Source organism: Hippocampus guttulatus, chromosome 2 (genome assembly GCF_054856545.1).
Source record: "Hippocampus guttulatus isolate MCC_2025c chromosome 2, RoL_Hgut_1.0, whole genome shotgun sequence".
Lineage (NCBI taxonomy): Eukaryota > Metazoa > Chordata > Actinopteri > Syngnathiformes > Syngnathidae > Hippocampus > Hippocampus guttulatus.
The window spans coordinates 25,838,970-25,851,570 of record NC_141262.1 but is presented as its reverse complement, the minus strand read 5'-3'; the positions used below and the strand labels follow the sequence as shown (position 1 = coordinate 25,851,570).

The 12,601-nt window shown below is 51.3% G+C and overlaps 1 protein-coding gene across 1 annotated transcript; it reads left to right on the top strand.

The window, feature by feature from the left end:
- The first annotated feature begins 858 nt into the window (after positions 1-858).
- irs4b (insulin receptor substrate 4b) lies at positions 859-11,768 on the top strand. Its single transcript, XM_086104978.1, has 2 exons — positions 859-5,070; positions 9,549-11,768. The coding sequence occupies exons 1-2, from the start codon at positions 1,182-1,184 to the stop codon at positions 9,551-9,553; spliced, it is 3,894 nt and encodes a 1,297-aa protein (XP_085961104.1). The 5' UTR covers positions 859-1,181; the 3' UTR covers positions 9,554-11,768.
- The last annotated feature ends 833 nt before the right edge of the window (positions 11,769-12,601 follow it).

The window sequence follows — 12,601 nt, the reverse complement described above, 5'->3', positions numbered from 1 at the left end:
TAAACGATACTTAGATGGACTATGATACAATGCCGCAAACAGTTTTTCTCCCGGCTGCACTGTTTTCATCAGTACATGTACAGTGTGGATGGAAGATTTTTTTTTGTGTTTGTCTAAATAGATGTAAGCCTTTGTGCTGCCGTGTCCAGCCAAACTGCCCCCGAGCTTTCAAAATCAGTTTTGTTGGCAGATGTGACCTTGGTGCTTCTTCGGTCAAATTTCAAATATGATTCCCATAAACGTCCACATTTTTCTGTCCTCTGATTGGTTAATTAGAGCAATACAAGTTGGACGAGCAAAACGTGTGTGTACCGATCTGCACTCGAGTACGTTTAATAATAAGCATCTCTGGTTAGTGTGGTGTCTTTATTTATTTTATGTTTTATTGTGTTAATAGATTGAAATTGATGGTTTTTATTGTAATGTGATTGTGGAGTAAGTCAGGCAATGCGAAGCCCTCTACCGTGTTACAACAACGAGGGTTAAGCACTAAAATAAGAAAAAACAAAGTAAATTATCAGGCCGTTTTCTATTGCTATACTTTTAGGTAAACTAAGATTTTAGTTTTGTCAGCAGGTGTTAGATCAGATTTGAACATCCTAACAGCTCTGTGGCAACGTTCAGATTCCATTCGAAATAAGCCTCAATAACGCCTATTTTTAAACACAGTGAAACTTTGTGTTCTGTGATTGGTCAACGCTAATGACGCAGGCCATGTTGTTCTTTTAACAATTGGTCGAGATGACTGTCATGGTTTGTCACTCACAGTAGTGGACCAATCAAACACTGCCTCGGGAGCTTTGAGCCAGCCTATTGCTCGTGACGTATGTGATCACGTGTTGTTTGTGCTGTGGCCGCTCGACTTGTGTACAGGCGGAGAAGAGAGCGAGTTGCTAACAACTAGCCGGAGAAACGCGATTGAACGTGGCCATGCTGCACACGGTAGGCTTCATCTCTTAAAACAGGGCCGAGTGCAATAGCTGTTTTGATGGCACAAGGGCGAAGGGACACGTTTTCAAAAACTAACTAACTAAATAAAAATAAAAAACACCGCCGCTCGGCGAATTGTGCAAATCTGAGCCGTGCATTAGCTGGCCTAGCCGGACTCGGGCACTCGTCTCCCTACACAAGAATGGGGTAGTGGTCCACTTGGATTAGTTTACAAGTAAAGTGACCTTTGAATGCGTTCTCGGATGGCAAATTTCACGAATTATCAGGAAGGCAAGGCAACGAAGTTGATGCTGGAGACGCAGCAGAGAACCGTGGCGTCCAAATCTGCCGACGCAAACGTAGACGGCTCGGTCAGGGAACCCCCTTCCCCGATAATTAACATCAGCGGTGGAGGAGGGGGAAGCGGCGGCGGCGGCTTTCGTTGCCATCAGTTGCCGCCCTCCTACCACCACCACCTTGAGTCGTATCACTACGAGCTGGCGTCGCATCATCATCTTCACCATCTCTCCGCGGATGTCGCCGAGTCCCCGGGCAAAAAATCGTCGTCCCCGGTGGAGCACAGCAGCAGCACCACCACCACCACCAGCAACAACAGCAGCAGCAGCAGCGGCGGCCTTGCGTACGAGACTGGCGGCTTGTCAAACCCACCGGATGCCGTGGACGACATTCGAAAGTGCGGCTACCTGCGCAAGCAAAAGCACGGACATAAGCGTTTCTTCGTGCTTCGCGCCTCCAGCCACCTGGGTCCCAGCCGCCTGGAGTACTATGACAATGAGAAGAAATTCCGGAGCACATTGCGCGGGGGAGCTGGCCCGGTGGGCCCTTCCTCCCCAAAGAGGGTGATTTACCTCTACCAATGCTTCACTGTTAACAAGAGGGCAGACTCAAAAAACAAACACCTCATTGCCCTTTACACTAAGGATGAGTACTTTGCTATTGTGGCGGAGAGTGAGCAGGACCAGGAGGACTGGTACGTGGCTATCAGCGAGTTGATGAACGAGGGCAGAAAGGGGCATTTAATTACGGATGACTTAGATGATGGATATGGTACGGTCACCCCTGGCACCGTTTTCAAGGAGGTGTGGCATGTGAACGTCAAACCCAAAGGACTCGGCCAAACTAAAAACCTCACAGGCTTGTATCGCCTGTGCCTCTCATCCAAAACCCTTCACCTGATCAAGCTGAACTCGGAGACCCCCTGCGTGAACCAGCACCTGATGAACATCAGGCGCTGCGGAAATTCCGAAAGCTTCTTTTTCATCGAGGTGGGCCGCTTCTCGTCGATTGGGCCGGGGGAGATATGGATGCAGGTGGACGACTCCGTGGTGGCGCAGAAAATGCACGAGACTCTCCTCAATACCATGAAGGCTCTGAAGGCATACATGGAGGTCAGGCCCCGGAGTAAGAGCCAGTCATCGGGCTCCAACCCCATGCCGTTTGTCACCACGCACCGCCACCTGAGCAACCTGCCGCCAAGTCAGACGGGCCTGCAGCGGCGATCCAGGCTGGAATCCGCGGTGGGAACGCCGCCGTCCAGTAAGAGCTCGGGTGCCAGCGGTTACCGCTTCCGCACATCCAGCGAGGGGGAGGGCACCATGAGCCGGCTGTTTCGTTCCACCACGGGAAGCCTGGTCCACCTGAATTCAGGGCGTCCTCATCTTGGCCGCGCCGAGGGCGATCAGGCCGGCAGTGGCGGCGTTGCGACGGGCAACGCCGGCGCCGGCGGCGGGCGCCATGTGCGGGCCGTCCCGGGGTCATCGGCCTCGAACTACCACGCCCGCTCCGCCTCCCTCCCGGTGTCCCATCCTTTCACCACGAGCCCGGTGAGCGTGTCCTCCAGCAGCGGCCACGGTTCGGTCTCGGACACGCTCACCCGCCCATCCAGCGCTTCGATATGCGGCTCTCCATCCGACGGTGGCTTCAACTCCTCTGACGAGTACGGATCCAGCCCCGGTGACTTCAGGTACTTCAGGGTGCGCAGCAACACCCCCGATTCCCTGGGCAACACCCCGCCAATCAGAGAGGAGAACTGCCTGAGTGACTACATGGCCGTGGGCTGGAACCGGGAGGTGTTTGGCACCGGCGCCGGCTCCGGGAACAACAGCGGCGCCAACACGCCGCGAGAGGAGAGCACGTCCACGACCGAGGATGAACGTTTTTTTTCGCACAGGAGGAGGAGAAGCGCCGGACCCGGAGTAGCCGTTTATCAGAAAATGACTCAAACCAATTTTTCGTCGGAAGAAGGGGCCGACGCGTCGGGCGGCTCCTGCTCCGAGCACAGCCAGCAGAACCGCTCGTCGACGTTGCTCTCCTCCACCAAGGAAGATAGCGGCTACGTGGCCATGTTGCACGGCGTGGCTCCATCGCCGAGGGACACGCCTCCCGACTACGTGCCCATGCATCCCAGCTTTCATACCGTTTCCCACCCACATCAATTCCAGAGCCCAACTTTGGGTCCGCGCTCGGCCAAGCCCCAGCCGCAGTCCTCCGTCGACACCCACGGCTACATGATGATGCTCCCGGGATGCCGCGGCAGCTCTCCTTCCCCGGCGCGGGCCTCCCTCGGCCCCCACAGTGGCTCCAGCGCGGCGGCTGCCGGCGGGAGCGACGGCATCGCGGAGAGACCCGCCAATGCGGCCTACATGGACATGACGTGCGCTAGCGGTGCGGGGCAGAAGTCGGAAGGCGGCAGCGCGTCCCACGGCGCAGACGCCTGGAGGTCTTTCAGTCCTTATTTTTCTCTCCCTCGCTCTTACAAGGCGCCCACCAGAGAGCGCGATGAGAAGGAGTGCAATGACTACGTTCCAATGGCTTCTCTGGCCAAGGCGGTCCACTCGTCAGTTGCCACGGCTTCCCTATCCACGCCTGAGAGGGGCGGCGGCGGTTGCACCTCCACACCCTCGCACCCACCCCCGCCTTACGGAGCCCACCACCCCACAGCCGCCACGGCCGACGGGCGCGTCGTGAGACCCAACCGCCTCCCTTTAGGCAGGAGAAGTTTCCACGGTCTGCCGCGAGTCAGTGAACCCTCCACCTCACCCGCGCTTACCTCCACCTCGGCCCCCGCGGCCGGGCCCTCAACCGGTAGGCCCTCGAGTCCCGGAGAGTATATCAACATCGAGTTTGGTGATCATTACCCCCGCCAACAGCAGCCCCCCGCCTACGTGCTTTCCACCAACGATGAAGCCCCCCCCACCCTGGCATCCGGCGACCACCGTCGAACCCCTCCCTTGCCCCAAACCAGTCAAGACTACATGAGCATGGAGGTGGGCCGCGACCATCGGGACAGCGACGGGTGTCTAGACAAGAGCCAGTCGCCTCGACCCAGCCTGGTGGCCCCCTGGAACCCGCCCAGCTATATCCGACCCTTGGCTAGCAATCCCGCCGCCCTGGCCTCCCCCGGGGTCCACGCCGGAGGTCACTGGAGGTCGGCGGGCGACGACTACACGAATATGATATACAGCAGGAAGGGCGAAAGGACTCCAGCGAGCCCCACTGACATGCTGCAGCATCTCTGCGTGCTGGAGGGATGCTACGGGCACGCTTCCTCCTCCATACCCCCCACGTTGCCCCCGAGGAGCCCAGCGAGGGCATCGCCGCACCCCCTGGAGCCGAAGGTCGTCCGGGCCGACCCTCAAGGCAGGAGGAGACACAGCTCGGAAACCTTCTCCTCCACCTCCTCCTCTACTTCAACGCCTTCCGGGGGACCGTCTTCCGCGACCCACTTGACGCCGGCGGACCCCCCGTCCTCAAACGGTTCACACGCTCCTGAAGTCCAAGCCTCCAGATGCGCCGGCTTGGCGTCCTTCGACAGCGCGTGGATGTCCGTGGAAAGCCGCGGGGACCTGCCGGCTGACCGAGCTCCGGTTGGTTCATCAGACCCGGGCGTGGCAACTGGCGCCCCGGCGTCCCCCTCCACCCCGACCAGCAGAATGTACGGAAGCGACGCGTCTGTGGGATACCAAAATGGCCTCAACTACATCGCCTTGGAGGTGAGAGATGTCGGGAGCCGTGCGGACGCAACCCCGTCGACGGGCGTCGCCGAGGGCTCCGCGATGCCGGAGAACGGGGCCTACGCCAGTCTAGACAAATCAGACGCTGTCTCCATGACAACCGAGGGTGAGTATGTGCATGCGCGTGTGCCTTTGGAATGGAAACTTTCTTGTTTGTGTGGATAAGCGAGACGGCGAGAGGAAATTCGGGGCATAGAAGCGTCTTTTGAAACCCCGCCGCCATTTTTGTGAACCTTATCTGCCAAAACAGGCAAAAGCGAGCATGTGTGGCATAAGTATGTTGAATGAAAGTGTGGCCTAACCTTAAACTTCTTGAAAATAAATGATCGGTTGCCTCAGCGCAACTCTTGCAATAATATTATACAGTCAAACCTCGGTTTTCGAGTGTCTCTGTTCTCGACCAAATCGGTTTTCAACCAAAAAATTTCGAGTTTTATTTTAAGCCTCGGATTACGACCGAAAATCGGTTCTCGACCAAACAGAGCGCACTTGAATGCGCCACTCGACTCCTCTTGCCTTCCTTACACGAGGAAGTGACGCTTCCTCGAGTAGACGAGGAAGTGACTCTTCGAAGTGACGCTTCCTCGTGTAGCGTTCCATTGTTTGCAGACGTGTTCATCTATCCGTCCATCCATCTTCTACCGCTTATCCGGGGCCGGGTCGCGGGGGCAGCAGCTTTAGCAGGGAAGCCCAGATTTCCCTCTCCCTAGCCACCTCTTCCAGCTCTCCCAGAGGAATCCCGAGGCGTTCCCATGCCCTGGGTGACATCATAGTCTCTCCAGCGTGTCCTGGGTTGTCCTCGGGGTCTCCTTCCGGTGGGACATGCCCCGGAACACCTCACCAGGGAGGCGTTCAGGAGGCATCCGAATCAGATGCCCAAGCCACCTCATCTGGCTCCTCTCGATGTGGGGGAGAAGCGGCTCGACTCTGAGGCCCTCCCCGGATGACCGAGCTTCTCACCTTATCTCTAAGGGAAAGCCCGGACACCCTGCGGAGAAAACTCATTTCGGCCGCTTGTATCCGGGATCTCGTTCTTTTGGTCACGACCCAAAGTTCGTGACCATAGATGAGGGTTGGAACGTGGATCGACCGGTAATTTGAGAGCTTCGCCCTTTGGCTCAGCTCCTTCACCACGACAGACCGATACAACGTCCGCATCACAGCAGACGCTGCACCGATCCGCCTGTCGATCTCTCGCTCCCTCCTGCCCTCACTCGTGAACAAGACCCCAAGATACTTAAACTCCTCCACTTGGGGCAAGATCTCCTCCCCGACCCAGAGGGGGCACTCTACCTTTTCCGACCGAGGACCATTGTTTCGGATTTGGAGGTGCTGATTTTCATCCCAACCGCTTCACACTCTGCTGCAAAACGCTCCAGTGAGACGTGTTCAATAAAGATTTTTTTTTTTTAAAGCGTGGTTTCGGTTTTTGAACAGATTGGTTTTCTAACCGCCTTCTGGAACGGATTATGAAAACCGAGGTATGACTGTATTGTGCATACTAACACGTAGACGTAAAGGACTCGCTGGCACCCGTTTTACTGCTTTTAGTTTAACAGGGATGGCAATTTTCCGCGGATACGCGGAAATCCGCCGTTTTATTTCTTAAATTGATCATTTTTGTGAATCGTCTAAATCCGTTGAGAAAATTTTAGGGGGCGTCAGGTACCTTATCGTCGAGTTTTCACGAGCTCTCCCGATCAGTCTTTCCATCTTCCGATTGTAAACAGACCTGCGATTGGACGTGTATGATGTCTTACTTGTGATTGGCCGCCCCGTCCAGGCCACGCCCCTTTCCGCTTTTTTCATCACTAGCCATTGCCATCCCTGGTTTAAGGTATCGGGTGCTTTTGCAGGCTGCCGATACTAGCCACTGATACTTAAGACAAAAAAAAAAAAATCTAACATCGAGTAAGTCCTCCTTGGCAGTGGTTGGCGCTTCACTGCAACCGTTTGACACATCGGCGTATCATCATCTGCGTCAGAAAAAAAATTGGTTGAAAGTTTTGCTTTGTGGGTTTTTGATTGGCTAAAATGTCCTGCTGACACGCACGTGACAACAAAAACTTGAACCGCCTTTAAAACTCAAACCCCTCATCTGTTCGCGCTTAAATCCAAACAATAATGTGACAACCGTTTCATATCAATTCAAAGCTGTTTTAAAATATTCCAAAATGAAGATGACTATTCTATTGGACGGGCGTGTGCGGCTGACGGCTGTTTGCGCACGATGCGTCGTGGCTTCCGTCCTCCCGCGATCGAGTTCACTTCCTCGGCAAATGCGCGATGGTGGGCACGAGTCGGGATTGTTCGAGCGAGTGATCGGTGCGCACTCGGCCACCCGTCGCGATGCGCGCGCCGAGTCACGGCCGCCGACGCTTTGATGTCATCATCGCGGCGGCATGTCAAGGCAACGCATCATCTCTCAGGAATGTGCTTTGCTCTCAGCTGCGGCATGGAGGTGATGGCAGCACACCTGGTTCGTTTATAGCGCGGGGGGGGGGCGTCTTTTAGCCGTTGCATCTGGAGCGCCAAGGCAGCAGTGGGAAGCTGGCCTTTTCTTTGGGGAGTGGATATGGGGCGATAAAGGGTTAGCGGGAGTGCACGGTGGATTGTCGCTGGGGTCAGGGGAGATGTCGGAGAAAGTGTGTGTGTGTGTGTGTGTGTGTGTGTGTGTGTGTGTGTGTGTGTGTGTGGCCTTTTCGCTCTCGCGTTGCCACAGATACGGTCAGCGGCCTTCTATATTTACACTTCTATTTCCAGGCTGATGTGAATTTATGGGCGTGTTTGTAACAAGACCTCCATTTCCTCTCGGAGTGCTCTCAAGGGTTTCACAGACGGATTTATCCGTCACATAATATACTGTGTTTGTGTGTGTGTGTGTGTGTGTGTCTCTCTCACCCATATATATATATGTGTGTACTCCACGTATATGGGGGGGGAAAGTTTTTTTTTTTTTTTAATGAATATGTTTGAAAAAATGTTTTTTTGAAAAAAGAAATACTTTTTTTCCCCCCATATACATGAAGTACAGTACTGTATATGTTGCTCTATGTGACTCGCTGTTTTTTTTGCAGCTTCTCCTGGACTGTTTGCGGACTTAAAAAAAATAAAAAATTTAACCTGTATATTTAATTGGTCGATACTTCGCGGATTTTCGTTCATCGCAGGTGGTTTTGGTCCCCATTAACCGCGATAAACGAGGGATTAATGTATATACAGTATATAAGTACGCGCGCACACACAGTGATACCTCTGCCTCTTGTTCCAAAAGAAATTTCAAGATAGGAAAGGTAAAAAATACGGTATGGGCTGCTACTCGCAGCTCCGAGTTTCCTGAATGTAACATTTCTATACCTGCTCTGCCATTGGCTATTACCGAGCATCTTCCTGGCATCCCATTGGCTCAGAGGGACTTCTACCGGATGTGTCTATCTAGATAAATAGATAGCTATTTCTATGCAGCGTCCTCGTCATTGCCCCCTTTACGTAAATGTGAATCACCCAGAAAAAGTGTTCACCAGTCGGGCGATGGCTCACTATGCTGATGTTTGCCTTGGACATTGTGGAAGGATTGTTAAAAGCCCACCAAAGCAAACGTCCTTGGATCAGTTGTTTACAAAACGCCAGGCAAAAAAAAAACACTTCTGAGCGAGAGAACATGAACTAAAGAGGGCAAAAAAGGATGAGGACGCAGTTCAAGTTTAAATGACCATCATTTTTATTCTTGACTCTTTTCTCTGTTTTTGACACTCTGCACAACTTTCATTGATTGTGCAATAATCTAATTATAACATGTATTTGTTCTATATTTTGATGCATTTTTATGCTTTAGAAAACATGTCTGAATTTAGGGGGGGGTGGGACTTGGAACGGATTAGGGCATTTGCATGGAAAATGCGTCTCTACTTACAAAATTTTCTAGTTAAGAAATTTCTCCCACAACCTATTAATTTCCTAAGTCGAGGTACCATTGGATGTGTATCTATTTTTTTTCCACGTTTGCCGTCACTCTGCCGAGGCGTCGCGAGTCCGGCCTCCCGTGCAGGCGGGCTCGCCGGCATTCCAGCCGTGCCGCCCGCTAAAGCGTCCGTATTGTGGCTCTCCCCCGCTGGCATTGTTGTCAGACAAAAGCCTCGCTTTCGGTGGAATATCCCAGCTGAACGGTCGCCGTCGCCAGGGGTCACACCGGGCACGAGCCAAAGTCCACCGGCCGCATTCCCTCGTTTACCAAAGATACGCCCGACTCACAAAAAAAGTTCGGGGCGTTGCGCCTCCGTTGAAATTTCAGAATATCTCTTTTAAAGCGGCTGTAAGATTTTGTCTTCCTCTAAACTTGTGAGTGCTCATGTCCATCCATTAAGTGTTTGAGTACGACTTGCTGTTGTTCCCCGAGAGTCACAGAAAGGCAGAGAAGTGCATGCGCTTGGATTTGGATTTAAAAAAAACAAAAACGGTGTGAATTCTGCTGTTCGTCTTTTTCGATGCAGTTGCGTATTGCTGAATCGAAGAAAAGTCCTACAAAAATGGAATAAGCATCTTCATAAAAAGTCCGGCGGGTAACCAGTTTGTGTGTCTTCACAGACTGAGCAGCAGCAGCGACAGAGGAGCCCCCCCCCCCCCAAAAAAATGGACTGAGATGTTCTGTTCTGCACGCAGAAGACAACCGAGGAGATGACAGAGAAAGGCTTGCATCTTTTTCATTCATATGAGCTGTCTCACATGTTATTTTCCTTGTGTTTTATATGCAAATTTTCAGTCACTTTTATTTGATTTTTTTTAAACTTTGGTTCTCTCTGGCTACGCGCCAGCGTTTGCTGCTCTCCCCCAGTCGACGCTCCGCCGCGCGATCTTGTTAGCAGGCGGTTCAACTTCCTCGTGCGGTATTAAAAAGGGAGCCATAACGGTGCAGTCTTGATACAATCGTCATTTTTATTGTTTAGTTTTTTTTTTTTTTTTTTTACCCATCCAGCCTCGCTATGGCACCGTACAGTTATTACGTGGTGGACAAAGTCGTTGAGTGAGAATGTGTGTGTGTATATATATATATATATATATATATATATATATATATATATATACACATATCTATCCAATATATCTATTTTTTTGCTCCTCTTGGGACGCACGCGCTGGTTCACTTGACCTAAAATGGCTTCCTGGTCCCAAACGGGAAGTCCAAGTTCCTTTCGTACACTTGCACATATTATTTATTTGAGGTTCAAATAGTTCCGGTACATTTCTTAGCTCCTCGGCTAGGGAGGAGTTAGTGCACGCTCGTGAAATGACGATGAGTTTTTGTTTTTTATTATTCAATTAAACATTCTCCATTTTACCTCACATGATGCACGGTACAGTGCCTCGCAAGGAATGCACACGCACTAGTCACACAGCCCAGGGTAGAACCTCTAACCCCCCCCCCCGCCCCCCCAACATCGACCTCGTCCTCTGACGAACAATTGGGATCTTTCTCAGCAGTGCGTGACGCACATCCACATGCCACATGCTTCCGGGTGACGTAAAGAGGTTTCCAGTAACTTGAGGTGCGGCTGCAGGTGGACATAGTTGCCCTGTTATATACACGCACGCACACACGCGCGCCGACATCAAACGTAGCGCCAGCCAGATCTGGTCGCCCCTCCGCTCTCGCACTTTGGCGCTCGCCGGTGTCCCCTGTAGCGTTTTGCCGCCGCTCCCCCAGCTGTCCCGACAGCCGAGACGCGTGCTCAAACGCAAACACGACTGATCATTTTGCTTCTCTATTCTCAGTGTTGCTCGTGATCTTTCTGCGTGTGTGTGAGGGGCACACACACACACACACACACACACACACGAGGTCATCTTCGTGGCACAAATTTTGAGTTTTTCCGCCGATGTGGATGGTTCTAGAAATGCGGGCAGTCCCAAAGTCCACTTTGGAGATGTTCCGTGTACTTTTCTGTGCTATTGTAAACCTGGTCCTTTTCTAATACAGCAAGAGTGCTATTTTTCAACGAATTGGGCTTTTTTTTTTCTTCAGTTCACTCGCTACCCTTATTTATTTTTTATTTAAACGGTTTATCACATGACAGTATTTCAAACTGGGCCTCAGATTGGATGGAACAAGCATCCGCGTCACAAAAGTGTTCACAAATGGCTGGAAAGAATGAAGACTTAAGAATTAAGTTTCATTCTGTCGTCAGAGAGGAGTTCATTGCATCCTTCTTATGCAAGCTTTGGGTTTCTCGACTTTCCTTGATTTGTATTTTAGCTGACGCCGGAGGAGCGTTGCTATTTTTTTTTTTCGTGGCATCCAGGCAATCCTGCAAACAAAACGGTACATGCCCGGTCTTTTTCTTTTGCAGCATTTTGAAGTTATTTGTATTATGAAATTGGTGATTATTATTATTTTTTTTGTAACTATATTACAGTTTATTTGCTGCTGTGTAGTTCAGTTCAGGTTGACGAGGAGGCCTCTGTGAAGAGGTGTACCTCCTGCTACTTGTGTTCTTTTCCCAGTTGAATGCTGTTTGTTCATATTAGCCTTACAGAAAAGAGTTCAATAGCGGGAAGGTGTTTTTCCCCTCGTACAACCTCCATTTGGGGGAAAAAAAAAATCAACCTCACGGTGTCTCCTACAAATAAGGAGAGCTTGTGGCTTTGTTCATGTCGCTGTCCTTTTATTTTTCTTGGCCGTCTCATGGAGGCAATGTGGTCGGCGGTCTTTGGGGAATGCCGCTTGAGCATCAGCATCATGTTTTTATATTGTTCAAATCTTTGCTTTCCATAGAGCTATTGCAATAAAAAAAAAAAGGTTCCACGTATCGCGCTTGGCTTTTGCGTGAGTTTATTCAGCCGTCCGCTGCGTCAACCTTTGCAAAAGAGTTTTTCGTATGCAATTGAATCTGAAATATCTTGAACCCGAGGGGGACTCTTTCATCGGCTAGCGGGAGTTCAACTGTTGAGTCACGGCCTGTTTATACAGCTCAGGTGACCTGCCCAGCCTCCCAAAGTTCAACCGAAAAACCCCCAATCCAAAGTCCATTTTGGTCATGCAGCCACGCAGATGAGAACAGTGTTTTTTTTAACGTTGGACATTTGTCATTCTTCCTCATCAACAAATAATCCGGATAGTAAAAGTGATGTTCTCCGTTTACGTTTTGCTCTCGGGACTGCATGTTTTTGGCTAGCAGAGTTGATGTCAAAAAGGTTTTCTCTCTTATTTTTGTGAGCTCCCCCCCGACCCCCTTGTGATTTAATGCGTTCCCACCGATAGTCTGTTTTGCGAAAGTGTTCGTTTGTCAGTGTGTTTGTTCTGCCACCATCTTTTTTTTGTTTTTGTCCCCCCCCAAATATATATCAGCCAGGACGCCTCGTATCTCGTACAACTCCATTTTGACGTCACTTTTATTTTCACCATGTAGCTCTCCTCAAAGCCGGGTGGTGCCAATCTGTCGCTTTGGCTTTGTGACGGTCGGACTTTTCTTCAAACGGCCTTCGTAGCCCTCCTGTGAAATAATCAAGTTTGTTGTCGACAATTGGGAAGGAGATATGCTGGGACATTTTGCCCCGTGAGATGTGCAGGAATGTATGCCCCCTGCTGCTCACCGAGTTCCTCTTCCGTCGAGTCTCACTTCCGAGTCGGGTTTCCCAACTTT

Excerpts from the sequence above, each read along its gene's own strand:
- irs4b (XM_086104978.1), top strand. The coding sequence starts at position 1,182 with ATGCGTTCTCGGATGGCAAATTTCACGAATTATCAGGAAGGCAAGGCA.